The sequence below is a fragment of the Micropterus salmoides genome, unplaced genomic scaffold, assembly GCF_014851395.1.
Source record: "Micropterus salmoides isolate LMB-PRFRI ecotype aquatic unplaced genomic scaffold, ASM1485139v1 Ms_hic_scaffold_22, whole genome shotgun sequence".
NCBI lineage: Eukaryota > Metazoa > Chordata > Actinopteri > Centrarchiformes > Centrarchidae > Micropterus > Micropterus salmoides.
The window spans coordinates 4,274,716-4,293,934 of record NW_024041373.1 but is presented as its reverse complement, the minus strand read 5'-3'; the positions used below and the strand labels follow the sequence as shown (position 1 = coordinate 4,293,934).

General features: G+C 40.7%; 1 protein-coding gene across 1 annotated transcript; it reads left to right on the top strand.

The window, feature by feature from the left end:
* Positions 1 to 278: 278 nt before the first annotated feature.
* Positions 279 to 19,056, top strand: LOC119916800 (PDZ domain-containing protein 8-like). The gene is made up of 2 exons (XM_038736759.1): positions 279 to 1,817; positions 18,638 to 19,056. Exons 1-2 carry the CDS (start codon positions 934 to 936, stop codon positions 18,765 to 18,767), a joined length of 1,014 nt encoding a protein of 337 aa, XP_038592687.1. The 5' UTR covers positions 279 to 933; the 3' UTR covers positions 18,768 to 19,056.
* Positions 19,057 to 19,219: the final 163 nt, after the last annotated feature.

The following is a 19,219-nucleotide window of genomic DNA, read 5'->3' as shown; positions in this document are numbered from 1 at the left end:
CCTTGAATAATACCTTTAAGATAAATTGGCTGAAACAGTTATATAGAAGCCCTACCTCCATTTGTAATGTTTTACCCCTTTATGCATTATGAAAGCTGGGTGGCTTAAACTTGTTTCTAGTTTGTAACTTTGATATTGCTTAAAGCTTTTATTGTGACTGTTTCATTCTACTTCCTGTTCATTTCAGTCACACTTAACCTCCATCCAAAGAGAAAATTGAAAAATGGAAACCAAAAACTAACTGTTTAAACCCCCTTATAACAAGTTAGGATAATGGTTGAATGTGCATGGGACAAAAATGCTATGATGCTAAACGAGTGATTTGATCCTAAACATCCAAAGTCAACCTCTAAATGTTGTGCTACTCAGTTACATGATGAGGACATTGGACACAAAGGAGTTCAGAAAAATAAGGGACCATTTATGTTAAGAGATGTCTGTTTGCGTCTGTGTGTGTGTGAACTGAAAAGATGTTTTAACAATATAAGTTGTTTTTATAACAACAGCCATATTTATATGGTCAGTTCTCTTACTCATCAAATAAAAACTGAAGGTCCGACAACAAGGTCTTTTAACCAAGATGAATTCCGAATCGGACTGAACTCGTTTGTCTTGTGGTGACAGTTGGAGATAACGGATCGCATATCCTGTCGGATAGCCCTGCTACTCAAAAGTCAACTCAGACAGGTTTTCCTCGCCAGCAGGTGTTAAATCCGATATACCTTGAACGCTTCAAGAGAAACACATTCTGTTGTCGTCATTACGCACAGCGACGTAGAGTAGCATTTGTCCAATCAGGTGAAGAGCCTGGAGCTCAGGAAAGAAGCAGATGATATGGCAGCTTTGAGAGCGACCAGGTGGAACTTGCTTTGTTAACACGGCTAAACGTTTGATTATGAGAACGCTTTGACTCTGAAACGACAGCTGCTCGAAATGATTTATGTAATATTGATTTCCGCTTTCTCCGGAGCAGTCGTTACGTTGATATTACAGTTCTTGCTGATATACCGAAGAAGCCCCGAGCCCATAGGCAGGACAGTGCAGTATGTCAAAGTAGTGCCTGATAACGCGTTGAAGGATTACTTTAATACCCATCATGCCGAGCCAGGCCAGCAGCAGCAGGACAGCCCAGCATCTGCTTCATCCAAACAGCAAGAGGCCGTCTCAGCACGGCAGCCGGAAGCGGCTGTCATCAGCGGCAGCCCCAAACAACAGCCGCCACCGCCTTCCCAAAGCGAGCCCGCTGATGCGGCTAAACCTGAAACGTGCAATTTCTTAAATGCTATATTTTTGTTCCTTTTCAGGGAGCTCAGAGACACCCCTGCAGTTAGACACTGGCTCACCAAAAAGATCAAGGTGGAGTTTGAGGAGCTACTGCAAACCAAGACAGCTGGTCGGCTTCTGGAGGGACTCAGTCTCAGGGATTTCTCCCTAGGCAATTCTCTGCCGGTCTTTAAAACGGCCAAACTTATGAAGCCGGTGCATCTGAACGAGGACGGCATGCCCGACGAACTCAACTTCGAGGTGGACATAGAATACAATGGCGGCTTTCACCTCGCCATCGACGTCGAGCTGGTGTTTGGGAAGTCTGCCTACCTGTTCGTTAAGATGAGGCGCGTGGTGGGTAGGCTGAGGCTGCAGTTCACGCGCATGCCCTTCTCCCATTGGTCCTTCTCCTTCCTCGAGGACCCGCTGGTGGATTTTGAGGCGAAGTCACAGTTTGAAGGAAGGCCGCTGCCCCAACTCACCTCCATCATAGTCAACCAGCTGAAACGGGTCATCAAAAAGAAACACACCTTACCTAACTACAAAATCAGGTAGGCTCAAAAACGGTGGGCTGAACACCCAGACTAACTACTCACCAGTTCAGGACAGACTGGTATATCATAGCTCAAACATACATTTAAAGTAATAAATAAAACCTGAATGTGTACCAATTTAATAGTGAATACCATAGATTGTGGATAAGCAGTCAGTGGTGTATACTAATATTATATGCACAAAATTTAAAGGTTCAGTGTGTAAGATTTAGTGGCATCTAGCAGTGAGGTTGCGAACTGCAACCAACTGTCCAGTCTACCACTGCCCCCTACCCTTTCAAAGAGCATAGGACAGCTACGGTGGCTGACACAGCACAAAAGGTATCTGTTGTGAGACAGCAGAGAGTAGCCAGTCAAGAAATGAGGTTTCTTTAGGTAGATATATTTAGAAATTATATTTACTTAATTATTATGCTGTTACTGTGACTTGGCCACTGACAGATAACATGGAAAATGTAAACCAAGAGTGTGAGACACTGTCACTGTTTCTGCACCACAGTCCATTATAAACCACAGTTTAGATAAAGTTTATACAAACATTGAGAAGGGAAACACATTCATTCTCTCTGTGATTATGGACCCTCACCAAAACTTCCCACCGATAATAATATCTGGCTCGCTACCAGATTATGATGCTTTGATAGCAGCAAAAAATACAAATAAATAAATACTTTGATAGCGGTGCTGAAAGTCATGATAGTCATGACAGCAACAGTTACTCACGTAATCACTTCCTGTTTGGTGGTTTTGCCTACAAAATACAAACGTGAGAAGCTTGTTTACTGCAATGCTGTATTTGGAGTTGAACTGAGCTTTTACTGTAAAAATTTCTGAAGGACATTAAAAGAGTCTGTAGCCTGCTTGACACACCTCTGAAAGAGCCGTCAGAGAACGCGATTCCCTTAAATGTCCTCTGCCTTGAGATACTGGGGAAATACTGGGGAAAAAGCGTCTGTAGGTTGATTGATGCCGAACAAACAGTGCAGCACATATTTTGTTTTGAGCCAGAGAAACAGTCACTGCAGAATCAATATGTTGAAGAGAGAAAAAAAATTGTCCTAGTGTGGGATTGAACACAGAACCCTCTAGGCAAGAGTCCTGTGCTTTACTGACTGAGCTGATTGAGCAATATAACAATTACTTCATATATTATTTCTTATAGTCTCTCTCACCATCTAATAGTTCTTCTTTGAACGAATGTATTGATCATAGTGATGAGAGTCTACACTGCCTGAATTCTGTAAGAAGAAGAAGAAGAACGCGGTGATGAAACACGCTCTGTAGTGCAGTTTGTCCGTTTTCAGCTACTGTAGAAACATGTTGGCTCAACATGTAGATTATGTAGAAATTATATAGGTAGAAATGACTCATTCTAAGGTAATAAAAACATAACTGTTAATTATGGAAGGTCTTTATACACCACTGAAAACTATATTATATTGCATTTCTGTCACTAAATCCTCACACACTGGACCTTTAAATGTTAGCATGCAAAGAAAGAAACAAACCATTTGTGGCTAACAGGAGAAGATTTAATGGTCAGAATGGACTACCATATGACCCCAATTATGAAGTGCTCATTCTTCGATGTGTGTTAAATGATATCAAAATGGACTTCCAGAGCTATAAATGCGTAACTGTTTTTCTTTAAAACCATTCTACTGGTGGTCTGAAATTACAGTTAAGAAACGCATTTACACTTTTATTGCACAGGTAGTTTATCCAGAGAGAGCGGATGAAAACAAAATTCTTTTTCAAGCATTTTTGATTTTGTTCTTTATTTTCTGAGCTCTCACCAGAGTTGTAATGGAAAAGATGGAGCTATTCGCTGCAGGAGGAGGCAAAGCAGCAAATAGCTCCTCTTTATTTCCAATCCAGTCGTGTTATGGAACAATAGTGTCTTATCAACATTACTTTCAAAAGCAAGAGTTCTGTAGTCTACTCACAGGGACCTTTAAGTATACTTGATGTTCATTTTATTTTTCCACTGTGAATATTCTGCATACCTAAAATACAGTTAGAATTGGGCAGCCTATGTTCTTTTGTTCTTCAGTCGGGCCGACAGGCCCAGTGCAAAAACATTAGTATTTAAAAAAGAAAAAAAGAAACAACATCCTGCAGTTGTTTTGTAGCATTGTTGTCCAATCCAGAGTTGTAGTTACGTGACGAGAGATTGTCAAATGTTATTTCTCTAATCTCAATCATGCGGCAACCTCTGGGTCTGAAAGTGAATCCATGCAGACGGAACTTAAACCTGCATTCTTTCTAAAGCTGATGATACACAGAGCAACTTTTAGAGCAATGGTGCTGGGCAATGTTGCTGTCAATGGTAATGAGTAAAGATTACTACCGTAATCCCCTTCCCCCACCACTCCTCCACCCGCCACCACCAAACATAGTTAGACTTGCCACCAGCAAGATTCCTCAAAAAGTTGCCCCGTGTATCATCAGCTTAACAGGGGGCAGTCCGCTGGTTGCTAAAAAAGTCTGGCTCCATTAGAAATAAAATGTTGCTACTTCTCAGCTGATTTATTACCTCAGTAAACAAGTTTAAATGAGTTTATGGTCTCAGTCGCTAGTTTCAAGTCTTCAACACAGCATGATGTTCATTTAGTATATTATGGTCCCATTTAGGGGAAAATTTAATAATAATGCAGCGTTTGCTTTTGGGCGGGACTACCTTGTGATTGACAGGTCGCTACCATGGCAACCTGTCAATCAAGATAGAGGTGACTTGTATCCACTGCTCTGTGTATATTTTTCATTAATGGCTGTCAGCAGGAGAGCACATCATGTTTGAGTCTGTTAGTATGTTTTGTTTTAAAAGTAAATTGTTTTGTTAACCTTTTTATTTTTTATAATTCTAACTGTGATTACATTTTAGTTTAGTTTTTTATATCCAGGATGTATTTAATAAACGATTAAACATGTTAACATTATAACATAACTTATATATCTTTGGTTTTGCTGTAACACTGATAAATAACTTTTTGAAGGAGGGACAGTAAAAATTGTCTTTGGGCCAGTAAGTTTCAAACCCACTGGCCTGGAGGGGCCAGTTGCAAAAAAGTTTAACGTTGAGCCCTGAAGCTACTTATGTGGACCTGTAGTTTAGATTTTGTTTGTCATATACTGTGTTTATAGCTTTAAGTTGCCCTAAAACACAGTCATATTGGGATGTTGACCTTTTTATGACCACCTGATTTGAAAAAATGCTATGGAACACAAATACCTGTCTTTACAACCACTTTGACAGATATGAAAAACATGTCAAGCCACATTTTGGTAGTTTATGAAATAAATCACGTTTCTAAGTACAACTCAGCTAGTTTTAGAACATATTTTAGAGAAAGTACTTAGTTGTGCTGGCACATCTATGTTTTTGCGGAACCAAACTCTCCACCATTATCTAAAATAGCATCTCTCACTTCATGAGTCAGAAGATTTTAGATCCTTCCCTCCCACTTTCAGCTGCTACTCATTTTTCTGGTCATCACTTTTGGTTACAGTGTGTCGTTGATCATAAATTGTGCTGCATGCTTCTGTTCAGACTTGAAAATCCACAGGGGTTTCAGAAACTGCTTAATAATAATGGGTTGACAGTGTGTAGAAAAATACATTATTAGGTTGGTGAACCTTGAGCCATCAGTGATACCATCCACCACAACGCATATGATCCTCCAAAAGACCATGTGATCATAAACCTCCACTTCAGTAGTGAATGCCTTTCCAGTCCTCCATGCATTCACTGAGAGAGGTTGCATGACTTAGATATACTGGAGTCCGCTTAAAAACCAGTGTGTCGGTGAGCCTCTTAGATGCCTCGTTGAGTAGTTCATACATAACGATTGAGGGCTGATTGGCAAGCACTGATTTTTATCAGCGCTGATCGCTTGCTGATTTGTCTCTGATCAAGGGTGTTTGTGGGCGAGCTCGGTGACTTGCAAATCTGGCTTATAATAAAATCTGAACTACACTTTAACCAACTGTAGCTTAATAGGATGTTTGCATACCGGCTGCCATTTACCTTACTGCCTAAAAAATAATGGAGTCACACTCACCTTCCACAAGGGCATTTTTGGTAGCCAGTTCAAGATTGGCATGTGACTTCTGAATTTTCTCCCAGTTAGGAATATCCAATTCCCCTCCACTGAGGACAATAGAGTTTCAGCTCTATAATGCTGTATTTCTGCTGGTGAATGCTGTTAGTGTAATTTGGTCTCCACAGACCACAGAGCCTACTTCCACTTAGTTTCAGTGTCTCGCATGTGCTTCTAGCAAACACTAGTCCAGATATCATGTGAGACTTTTTCAGAAGTCTGCTGTATGATTGATCTTGGAAATGAACAGCTATCCTTCCCCTGATTTGTATTTTGTTATAGCCTTGTCTCATATTTGTATCATTGTCTTGTACCTTCCACACACATGCATATTTAAAACACTGGTGATTGCCAGTTAACTGTCTGTGGGACTCCAGCGATGTTTAGGTGTGTCATTGAAAAAGGTTCAATACAATCAAAATGCTCAGAATTATTTTCTTGTTTTACATTTGTACTGAATGTACCTAAATTTATAGACCATTGTGTAATTTTGACTGATGTTGTTGGTCAGAGTTAAAAAGCCTACTTACATTCACTCAATTTAAAGATGTAGCAATAATAAAAACTTGGAAAATGTCCAAAGGGGGCAAATCCTTTTAATAGGCTTTGAACCTTGTTGAAAGTAGAGATAAGAAATGAGTTTAAAGAAGTGAGAGAAACAGAAAGAGTGAGAAAAAGGGAAGTAGGAAGTGCGAATTAGAGGGAAAGCTAAACGGAAACTTGTGTTAAAAGATCCTTATTTCAGTTGGGTTGTTTTACAATTGGAAAGAAATAGTAACAGACGAAGCTCAATGGACATGCAATACTGGTGACAGACATTGCTGAAATTCCACCAGCCAGAGTGACACACATTTGAGGCATCTTGTAATTCTGCATGTCTGTTATGGACAGGACTCATTCATGTCCCAGCTGTCCTCTGGGGAACAGTGGGGACGTTCTCCCAGCAGCATGGCATCAAGATAAATGTCCATTCTGACTGTAGACTTGAGTCTCAGCCTGTGTTGTGTGCCTGTGAGTGTGTCGTGTCAGGATGCCTGCCCCTAGTTATCAGGGAAAGACTGGCTCATTATTACGTAACGTTTCCGGCTCTTTCTGACACATACTCTTGCTCTGTTTCACCCATTTCTCTTTCCAGTTCACCTTGCAGACTTCTAAGTGAGAGCTTGGCAAGTTTGCAGTGACTGGCTATTCTGCAAGGTATGCAGGAGTGAAGAATGGCTGTGCAGATCTGAAAGTCTAACTTCTACTTATACACGTATACTGTACTGCCAGAAGTTGGAAATCCTCCTATTCAAGCTTCATATTCAAACCATAGAATAGTGTTATTAACACAGTATTATTCAAATAGAGTAATTACTCACGAAGCAGTTTTAGAGTTTGAAGCTAAGAGGTTTGACTTGGAATGTTAAGCGGAGTTGGGGTGTGGAAAATAATAGATTTTTAGATGTATTCTGAATTGATAATTGTGATTCTGAATTGATTCACAAATGTTACGTAACGTTGACGGAATGAAAAAGGCAGAACTCGGAAATGCAGAAGTGCGGCACCGGACTGTCTTCTATGGAGTGCACACACCAAAGATGTGTTCTTCCTGTTCGTTGCTGACAGGCAGCTGTTGAATGAATGACCAAACTTCCGCATGATCAATAAAATTCGGGATGCACTGAAATGAAAATTCTTGGCTGAAGCCGAAACAGAATATAATGGAAAAAATTTGCCGAATACTGAACAAGTACAGGGAGGGGGGGGCGAGGCCCAAGAGGTAAAGTAAAGTTCGGTAAATTAAATTACATGTGTCTATTTACTTTTAATGGACACATGTAATATGTTTTATACTTTCTGTGAATATAATCCAGTTAATCTTATTTCCATCCTGTATAGATGCCTTATTTTGAAAACCTGATGTTGTCACATGTTTCCTCGCGCTACATTTAATCAAGTCCAACCCAGTTTGATAAATAATGTTGTACATGGTTCTCGTACGGCGTAACATGAAGACTTCACAGCCTCTCTTCAGGTAGGACTCTCATACTGCAGCACTTGTCTATGTAAAGACAAACTGAGAGGATAAAGTTGCTAACCTGCCTGTCCCTTTCAGTAGATTTACCATAAAGGCTTAAATACATGTGCACTCCAAATGTAGTTGCGGCTAGCTTAATCGCCATCTCAGAAACAAGTGACACAAACACTTAAAGTGTTTTTTTTTCTAAAAAGTCAGCCACAGATGGAGTAATGACTTTTACCCGCACACTGTGCAGCACAGTAGCTCTTAGCTAGCGTCCTCTACTCATTCTTCAAAGGACAGCTACGTGACAGGCAGCACAAAGTGACGGTGAAAGTGAGCAGAGCAGAGAAAAGGTGAGCACTAGGTTTCAGTCTGGCTGTAAATGTTCAGTGTAGGTCACAGTCTGTTTGTTGTTTTCCAACTACTAGAAAGGCAGTTAGTGCTAGCAAACATCTCCTCTTCAGACTGCCGTGTGGAAGCTGAGCAGGACGTTATTTGGCTGCTGTAAAGTTGGTTTGTTGTCATTCATCCAGATATCGAGTTCACACATTTTTTTTTTTCTCAATGCCCTTGGTGCTCAATACAAGATTACAATAATCAACTTACAGGACAAGACACAAACATGTAACTACACCAGACGAGACAAAAAAAGGAACAGATATATTAAGGTGGAGTGAACGTGGTTTGGCTGCAGCACTGTAAAGTTCAACACGTATCTCACTCTATACTAATAACAGCAGCATCAGAAATAAAAATGGCAACAGCAGAGGTCAGTAATAACCTGCAATAATGTTATGCAATGTCAGCAAATATGTAAGTATAAGTAACATTAAATAGCTGTATTTCATTACTACCTACTACTTTGGATTGTTACAAATACTTTGCTTTAAAAGTACCAAACAGTCAAACAGTGAGAAAAATACATCTGTATCCTGTTCGTTTTACAGTCACATCGTAGCCTCATAATTGTAATGAGGTGCCTAGAAATTCCCACCTCTAGAGGTGATGCATCGAGATATCAAATCGTTGACAGGATAATTGCAATTGAATCGTGAGACCAGTGAAGATGCAAACTACACAGAGCCACTGGTACGTCCAGCTGGTCAATATGAACTTTAAAAAAAAAACGTAATTCAAATCAATGCAGACTCTGGTGTGAAACTGGTCGAGCTTCAGCCTTTAGACTGAGTTTTTCCTCACACATCCTCAGCTGATTTTGACAGATGGAGCTGTGTTTCTCTACTTTTACTTGTAAATCTCAGAAGATTTTGTTTTTCCTGACATTATGATGTACTCTGTTCACTTAAAACAATTAATATAGCATTCACTTCTATCAACCAAAACAACCTGGAGGAGATAATACAAATATCTGAAATCCTCCTCATGCTGCCTTGATATTCTGCCAACAGGTTTTTTCAAAGATGTTTCTAACTGCATGGCCTCAGATCTACTACAAATTGGGAACATGTCTCTCCTCTCAGGTTTCTTCCCACAGGCCCTGGAAACTGTAGTCATTAAGCCACTCTTAAAAAAAGAGCAATTTAGACACGTCACTAATGAGCAGTTACAGGCCCATATCAAATCTGTTAATTTAAAATTAAAAAGTAAAATAACTGAAAGCTGGATCTGGAAAAACTTATCCATGCATTTATCTTCAGTCGACTTGACTACTGGAACAGTGTCCTTACAGGGCTCCCTAAGAAATCCATCAGACAGCTGCAGCTGATTCAGAACGCTGCTGCTCAAGTCCTCACTAAGACCAAAAAAGTGGATCACATCACTCCAGTTCTGATCTTCTGCTTCATTATGAACCATCCAGATCTCTCAGGTTGTCTGGGACAGGTCTACTTTCTGTCCCCAGAGTCAAAGAGTCAGAGTAAACATGGAGAAGCAGTGGTCAGTTTTTATGCTCCGTATATCTGGAACAAACTCCCAGAAAACTGCATGTCTGCTGAAACACTCAGTTCTTTTAAATCAAGATTGAAAACTTTCAAGAGCGCTGCAGCAATCAGAAGAACTCCAAATGTGCGTGAGCGTGCATCACCCACAATCATGCAGAGTGAGTGAGCGTGATGAGATGATGCAATGAAGCTGCCTCAGAGAATGAAAGCTGGACCTTGGGATTTGCTGAGTGGCACAGATGGTAGTCCTGTGGAGGGGAGGGCTGGGACTGCAGCCACTGGAGGTAATCCAGGCATTACAGCACACACGTAGAGTCACAACTACAGCTATGGGGGAATACTGTGTTCAGAGCTGTGGTGGTCTTTCAGTGCCGCTCATTCCAGCTCCCTGTTTTTTTACAAACATGTGGAAGCTGCATTTGCAGAAGCCCAGGAAGCAGTTTGTGCATAACTGACAAATCGGCACAGCTAATTTTTTAAGTTGTTTCACTGAGCATAGTTAATGACTGCATAGGAATAAATCAGAAAATGTAAGTCTGTTGGCAGTAGGGCTGCAGCTAATGAGGATTTTAGTACTCAAAGCTTCTACAGATTATTTCATCGATTGATCGATTCATTGTTTAAGGAGCACTTCTGCTTGCAAAGAACTTGTGTCGATGCTTTTTAGTAAGCAAATGAATCGATTTAATCGATGAATCGTTTCAGCCCTAGTTGGCAGCTTTCCTCCGTCATTAGTGCGTCTTCATCAGCTGATGGAGTTGTCATGGAGATGGATCTTTTGACAGCTGAGCTGAACAGCGCCTTTAGGTGCTTAAGCATCCAAGTTCATTCTTGTCCTTGGAAATTGTTCTTTGAAATCATCTCAACTTAAGGTCCACTTAAAAGCTTCTTCCTGGGCTTTCAGCCGTATCACACAGCCTTTATCAGCGGATGAAGTTGGATCTGTTGTCAAGTTGACCTTGAATTGTCAAACTACTAATTCAAAAATGAACCTTTATACTTTGTAAAACGAATGTTGGAAAGGGAACTTAACAGAAAGGACCCAAAGCACAGACATCTGTTTAGAACATTCCTCATATCTAAATAGGAATTGATGAAGGCGATTCTCTTAATCACAATCCCGTCAAAATGTCCCCGCTTGTGGGCGTATTGGGGTGGTGCCACTGCAATAAACCTCAAGCACTTCAGCACCGCTGCTGGAAAAAATATTTCGAGTTTGTTAAAAAAAAAAACACCCACAGCCAATTGATATGACATTACGGTGATCCTTTTGATATGTTCTATCTCTCTGACTATGCAGGTAGCTGAAGGGTGTAACATGGGTTTGAATAAATATACATCAGAAAAAGCTCTTGCTCTCTGCATGTTTAACCCAGAACCCTACTGAACATCACATGCTAGTGTTTTTCTCTGGCAGAAAGGAGCTGGGGAGTGCTGGGATGAAGCACTTGTGTGTCATGTTGTTTGGAAGAAGAATGATCACTATATGGACACAGGCCCGAAGGCTGCTGTTTCAAAAGCACTAGCAAAATCTTTTTAAATGAACAATTATCTGTCAAAATCAGAAAAGGGGGGCTTGCCTCTCTCGCTCGCTTACGGTAGTAATCTTTACTCATTACCACTGACAGTAACATTGCCCAGCACCATTGCTCTAAAAGTTGCTCCGTGTATCATCACCTTAAGTCAACAAACGAAAGAGTTTGACTGACAGCTTTTGGCCTCCGTATGAGACCTTTTTCACAGCAGACACAGGTGTTACTAATAGCATTAACGTTGGCTCTGTTTTATTAATGCGTCCCAGTAAAGGTGGGGACACGCATTACGACTGTTTAACCGGAGATGAATGTGATTTGGGTGACTAATAGTCTGCTCCAGTCTGTATCAGCTGGTGTCGACAGTCAACAGATAAAGACATATAGAGTGATCTATAAAGATTCTAAGCTTGAAGTCAGACATTATATTAATACACTACATTAATGTGAACCCACTGTGTATATATCTATATATTTAATTCAGTTTTATTTATTTAGCGCCAAATCACAACAACAGTTATCTCTGAGCGCTTTTCATAAAAGAGCAGGTCTAGACCGTACTCTATGATGTTATTTAAAGAAGCCCAACAGTTCCCACCAAGAGCAGCACTAGGCGACAGAGGCAAGGAAAAACTTCCTTTTAAGAGGCAGAAACCTCGAGCAGAACCATGGCTCAGGGTGGGCGGCCATCTGCCTCGACCAGTTGGGGTGAAGGAGAGAGAGGGAGAGAGAGAGAGGAAGAGGGAGAGAGAAAGAGAGAGGGGGAGGGAGGCAGCCTACACAATATACACACACGGAGGTACAGACAGTAAAGGTGATGTTGTTATAGACTAAATGAAAAATGGTACGGATATGTATAGTAGTGTTAATGATAACAATCGTAATGTTAATGATTATAATAACAATAATAACAATAGGACTAGTAACAATAGTTGTTGTAGCAGAGGGTGTCGAGCAGGAACACGGGGGCAGCAGGTGACCCGCAACCACAGATCCAGACTCCACAGCTCCAGAGCCAGAAACACCTGCAGGAAGTGATAGGAGGAGAGTGGAGAGGGACGAGAAAGCACAAGACTACTGGAAAGGGGAGAAGTCGAGTTAGTAACATGCAATAATGGGATGAGGTTGCATACAGAGGGAGAGAAAGTAGAGGAGAGAGGAGCTCAGTGCATCATGGGAAATCCCCGGCAGTCTAAGCCTATAGCAGCATAACTAAGGGATGGTTCAGGAGTCACCTGAGCCAGCCCTAACTATAAGCTTTATCAAAGAGGAAAGTCTTAAGCCTACTCTTAAATGTGGAGATGGTGTCTGCCTCCTGAACCCAAACTGGAACCTGGTTCCACAGGAGAGGAGCTTGATAGCTGAACGCTCTGGCTCCTAGTCTCCTTTTGGAGACTCTAGGAACCACAAGTAACCCTGCATTCTGGGAGCGCAGTGCTCTGGTGGGGTAGTAAGGTACTATGAGCTCTTTAAGATAAGATGGTGCCTGACCATTAAGACCTTTGCAGGTAAGAAGAATGATTTTAAATTCTATTCTGGATTTTACTGGAAGCCAATGCAAAGAAGCTAAAACAAGAGAAATATGATCTCTTTTCCTGGTTCCTGTCAGAACACGTGCTGCAGCATTCTGGATCAGCTGAAGAGTCTTAATGGACTTTTTCGAGCAGCCTGATAATAAGGAATTGCAGTAATTCAGCCTAGAAGTAACAAATGCATGGACTATTTTTTCTGCATCATTTTTAGACAGGATGTTCCTGATTTTCGCAATATTACGTAGGTGAAAAAGGCGGTCCTTGAAATTTGCTTAATGTGAGACTTAAACGACATGTCCTGACCAAAGATAACTCCTAGATTCCTGACAGTGGTGCTGGAGGCCAGGGCGATGCCATCAAGAGAAACTATATCTTTAGATAATGCGTCACGGAGGTGCTTAGGCCCCAGAGCAATAACTTCAGTTTTATCTGAGTTTAACATGAGAAAATTACAGGTCATCCAGGTTTTAACATCCTGAAGGCACATTTGAAGTTTAGCTAACTGATGAGTTTCATCTGGTTTGATCGATAGATATAACTGAATATCATCTGCATAACAATGAATGTTTATGGAACATTTCCTGATATGTGTGTTTTGTATAACATGATGCATCAGGTTTTCCCTCAATGTACATTCACACATAAGTGTCCAGTGGTTGTAAAATATAATTGTGTAGATGTCTGTAGTCGACCCTCTTTAACCTCTTTCCTTTCTTTCATTTCCTGTCAGAGAGGGAAGGATGATAGCACTACTGCAAACAGCTGGTCATTTAACAGGGAGACCAGTTCCATTTCCACTCAGCATCTCTGTTTGTACCACAGACAGGAGGAGACTTGTGTATTGATTGGACTGTTGCTGTGGTTTAGCTGTTGTTTTGGCTGATGGCCCGGGAGCAAGAGATGATGAGGGTTTTGCCGGGAGCTTGAGGTATTATTGTAGCCTTAAAAAACATCTGTCCTTTCAAGAAAGGAAAGTGACTGGCTGCCCAGGGTAATGACCTTAGAGTAACATTGATTGCATATGATTGGATTGGGGCTGGCAAGTCAGGTAGATGGTAAAAGATGATGCATGTTGATGCTGGTGAAAGTCTGATGGTTACTTCAACATTAGGCCAATGAATACTAGGTGGCAATATTTAATTCATGAAAATTGAGTTTACTGGGCTCCACCAGACGACACAATTGTCCCTGATGAATACCCCTACTCATTTAACTGAGATGCTGGATTATTGGTGTACTTAATTTAATACTCACTAACCATTATATTGGATATTATTATATATTTTTTGAGGTTCAAAAGTGGTGTCCACCTACATATATGTTGGCACATATAGCAGTGTCAAACTACTGGTAAGTAAATGACGTCTGACAATGTTTAAGCTAAAGTTATCTGTCTGATCCAAAATGATTATTATTAGATAATAGTTGTCACCGTTCAGGCTGCACTTAAGCTGCTGAGCTAACCACATAGTTTTACAGACTGACAGGACAAGCTGTCTCTCAGCCATTCAAGTGATGAGCTTAAAATATCAATGTTTTGTGCTTAGCTAAAGGCTACCGAGCTAGTTGCTAACAATCCTAAACAGTGTTGACTTGAATTTAGGTCTGCAAATAATAATTATTTTCAGTATTGATTAATCTGCCCATTATTTTGTCTATTAATCATTTAGTTAATATTTGAATTATCAGAGAAAAATATTGTTTTCCTCTGCTCTCTCCTCTCCTGCTCCCCTTGCCAGACACCTGTCCTGTCCTTGCCTCTCTTTTTCAAATAAAAGCAGGTTGTCAAACAAAAGCATGCAGGGTCGCAAATAATGGCGATAATCAAATTGTGCTTTTAAACGTTTCTTTGTGGTCAGAACAGACAAACACTTGATGCCAGCAGCCCTGGTATCAAACAGTGGATCACTTCACAAATCTGAGGTAGAACATTCAAAACAACAAATATGCTGAGAAAATTAAGTAAAATCTTTTTTCAGTCCCTTTTCCTCAACAAAATAAATATCTTAATAGAAAAGAAAGTGCTAATCCGTTCACGATTCATATGAATGAAATCAAATATTTATTGAACATTTGTTATTGAGGAGTATTGTATCACGATAATTATTGTTGTTTTATTGCCCAGCCTACTTCACGTTCGTAAACAGACACAATCACTTCACCAAAAACATGAGTATGATCAGTAATCAGCACTGTTTGAGCACGTTTATGCACAACACTGAATGGACACACTGTCTAGGCGTCTGTCTGCGTTGTCAGACTTTTGGATTTTATTTGCAGAAGACTGCGACCGGAACATATCTCTCCCCAAGTAGTTGTATGTGGATAGACAACACATTTGCGTTCATGTGGTCATGGTGTCCCTGACCACCTCCAGAAGTCGTTTTGCTGATCGGACCACAATCTGTCATCAATGCATCTTGGGTGCATTTACACATGTACTTTCATGTGGTCAAGTGCTACCTTGTCACAGTCTGATCACTCAAAATGCATTCACCTGTGGTGAAAATAAAACTGCCAAATATGGCATTGCCTCATTCATTAAAAGTGATCTAATGAGCATTTATTTTCTATCAAAGAATTGTTTCCAAATTTTCTTAAAAAGCATTAAATGTGACTAAAAATGGTGCAAGAACCCTGTACATTTACAGTACTATACAGGAACTGTGCAAGTCACTGAATTTGCCACAACACGTTTCTGCAAATTTTTCACAATAAAAGCCTTGTTCGGAAATGAAGTAATGTTCTTCACTGAAACACTAGAGGGCTTTTAATTTGAAACAGATACAGGAAGTATTAGCTTTGTATTGTCAACATAATGCCGTAACAAACATTTAAAGGAAAAGACAAACACAAACCACAAAAAAAAAATACATTGCGTTTTGCCTTTCTGTTATTATCTTCATTTTAGAAAAATGCCTGGAGCATCAGTATGGACTTTCATGCTGTGTTCAACAAATAAAGAAGTCCCCTACCTCTTAAGCAGAATGATAAAATTTACAGGTCTTTAACAGGACCACAGGACAACAGTTGTCACTTCTAATCAGTTTGTTTCATTTATCAGACTTTCTTCACTGAAATCTTTTGAATTCTATCATCAATGGCAGAACCTTTTGTTGTAGTCATGCTCCTAATTCAAGTGTGGTACCATGATAGGTTGCCACCTGTGCAATAAGTCCATTCGTGAAATTTCCTCACTACTAATATTCCATGTGGAGCTGCATGGAATGGGTTTCCGATGGACAAGTCTGGGTTTGTTGGTTGCCAGGAGAACGGTTCTTGCCTGACTGCATTGTGCCAAGTGTGTAAAGTTTGGTGGAGGGGGCGTTGTTTGTCAGGGGTTGGGCTTGGCTCCTTATTTCCCGTGAAAGGAACTGTTAATTCTTCAGCATACCAAGACAGTTTGGATAATTTCATGCTCCCAACTGTGTGTAAACAGTTTGGGGATGGCCCCTTCCTGTTCCAACATGACTGAGCACCAGTGCACAAAGCAAGGTCCATAAAGACATGCATGAGCAAGTTTGGTGTGGAGAACTTAACTGGCCTGCACAGAGTCCTGACCCCAACCTGATAGAACACCTTGAATTAGAGCGAGACTGCGAGCCAGGCCTTCTCGTCCAGCATCGGTGCCTCACCTCACAAATGCGCTTCTAGGAGAATGGTCACAAATTCCCATGAACCACTCCTAAATCTTGTGGACAGCCTTCCCAGAAGAGTTGAAGCTGTTACAGATGCAAAGCCTAAGCAAACTCATATTAAACCCTACGGATAAAGAATGGGATGTCATTAACCTTCATGTGCATGTAAAGGCAGGCAGTAATAAAGTATATCATGATGGCAGCCAGGCCTGAAAATGGATAGCGTAACAACATTCCAGGTTTTAGCCAATATGTGTGGGTCCTTTTTAAGTAGGTCAGAGAGGGAGGGTAATCTAATAAGAGCTTTGTGATCAGAGTTTCCGACTTTCTGTCTTTTGTATCAGGCCTAAAGCCTTTTGAAACATTACTAGCTGGACTGTCAACTAAGCTGATTGATTCAAATGGGGACTGTAAATGCTCTTTTTAACATTAGAAGGGCTTTTACGATTTGTCCATTCTTAGGTCTTTGTGTGGTTCTCACTTTGAGGAGAGGACCATAACTGGACACTGATTCACAATAAATCTACAGGGTGTCCAGACAGTGCAGAATTAATCGCAAAGTGAGTAGTGAGTTTAAAACTGAAGCATAAAAACACTGAAATCACCAGCCAAGTGTTACTGACACACAGTGCAGGTGGAGTGAACCATTTCATCCGTCTGTAGCCCTGAGTTTCTGTCGTAGCGGTTGTTGTAATGGCTTTGATTCTGATTGTTTGAATCGGAGTGTGTTTACGTGCTGGTACCTTGCTGGTTCAGGTCTGACGTGGACAGCTGACTTTAACGGCACCCGATATTCTACACAGTTTGCAGATTGACGTCTTTCAAGCAACATCATCTTTTCAAAGCCAGACCACCTCCATGTCAGTGAGGTTGATCCACGTCTCGCAATTCAATCTAACGATGTAGACTGCGAAGCTGCAGGTGTCTGTTTTATCTCCTGGTGCTGTTTGGTCACTCATTTTTAACTTCAGTCTTTATTTTCAGCCTTCTTAACTCTAGCACACGTGTACTGCATGCATGACACAGTAATGAATAGACAAGGTGGTAATACACTGACATTAGATGAGCTTATACTGCCCCATCATTGCAGTCCTGATTCGGTTTGATTTGCAGCTCAGAAAATCTACAAGCAGGTCAGCATTCTGCTACTTGCAACTTAACCCAAGCTACATATAAACACAAATCTTTCCATTGCACATCACACTAAGAGAAACCAATAGCTTTTTCAAATCAGATCTTAATTTTAAATTGTATTTTAACCTGCATTTCATTTATTTGAACTCTTCACTGGTCATATTTCACATTTAGTAAGAAACGATACAATAGAAACAGGAACCTCGACTGGAACTATGAATGTAGTATAACTATATCTGTCAGAGTCTGGTCAAGAGAGAAGGATACTCTCTTCACAAACAGTGTAGATGCTAAACGTTTCTCTTTCTGATGAGTGAGAATCTTTCCTCCGTTTGTGGAATTGACCCTTACAAAACCTTGACTGTGTGTGTGTACCCATCAGAGCACCCTTATGAACAGACAGTAACATCAGATTCATGTGGGTGATTTGCCTGAACAAAGTCCAGTATTTAGAACAGCAGGAGCCTCAGGCCAGCAACAGTTGCACCAGGAGCCCAAAATAGCAAAGGACGGGTGTGTGTGCTCTCAGACGTCATGTTTATACATTACATGACTGTTCTTATTAAGACTCAGGCCTGCTGCACTTAGGGAGCCACTTCTCCACCAAGCACCACACCCAACAGAAGCAGGCAGTGTGGCCAGCATTCACCCCGACTCTGCCTGCTGCTTACATTCTTCACAAACCAGAGCTGATCATTCCCCACTGTGTGTCAGTTCATAGCTTTCAAAGCTTTCAGGTTTTTCAAATCTGATTAACAGTTTGTTCACTGAAAATCAACATTTGACTGCTGGTATTAAATGTAATATCAAATGTGAATTCATGGGTAATGACAAGGTATCTGTGTGGGAACAGCTTCATTAGTTGTTGTTTTTTTTACTATATTATTTACTGGTGCTCAGTGGAGTTTACATCAATGCCATAGTGGAAACCCTGATTTAAAATGGACTTTGGATATTTACTGTGTGTCTCTCCAGATACAAGCCCTTCTTCCCATTCCAAGTACAGCCCCCTCTGGGTCCGGCTTGTGATTTGGACCTGTCAGTCCAGGACAGTAGGCTGGTGGAAGGCCGACTGAAAGTCACCCTCACTGAATGTAGCAGGTAAGACAGTTGAATTTCTGCTGTAGTTCCCCTGTCCACATTCCTTTGTGTGTTTTCGTTCTGAGGCTCTTTCTCCTGGTTGCTGGTTGTTGCATTTTGGGAAAACTTAATGTTGCATCATGCAGTAATAATTCAGACAATAATGTGCTCCCTAGACCCTTTTCCTGTTTTAAAATGACAATATAATATATTTTAATGACTATGTTTCCTGTATTTATCATGAAACTTCAATTAATAGCAAATCCCAAGTTGCCTACCCTGTTTACTGGCCCGGGAACAGATTTTGACAAATAAACGCAGGTCTCCATTAAACGCCTGGTCTAGTTTTTTTTTTTTTTTTTTTAAAACCTGTCCTGCCCAGCAGCTGGATAGAGTATAATGACCTGGATACCATATTGTGCCAGACAGATTTTACTTTAACAAAGAGTATTAAAATACTCCTTTGTCTGTTTTATT

Bases quoted from the DNA above. Each gene is read 5' to 3' on its own strand.
- LOC119916800 (XM_038736759.1), top strand. From the start codon at position 934: ATGATTTATGTAATATTGATTTCCGCTTTCTCCGGAGCAGTCGTTACG. The intron at 1,818-18,637 runs GTAGGCTCAAAA...GTGTCTCTCCAG, and splicing joins TTACCTAACTACAAAATCAG to ATACAAGCCCTTCTTCCCAT.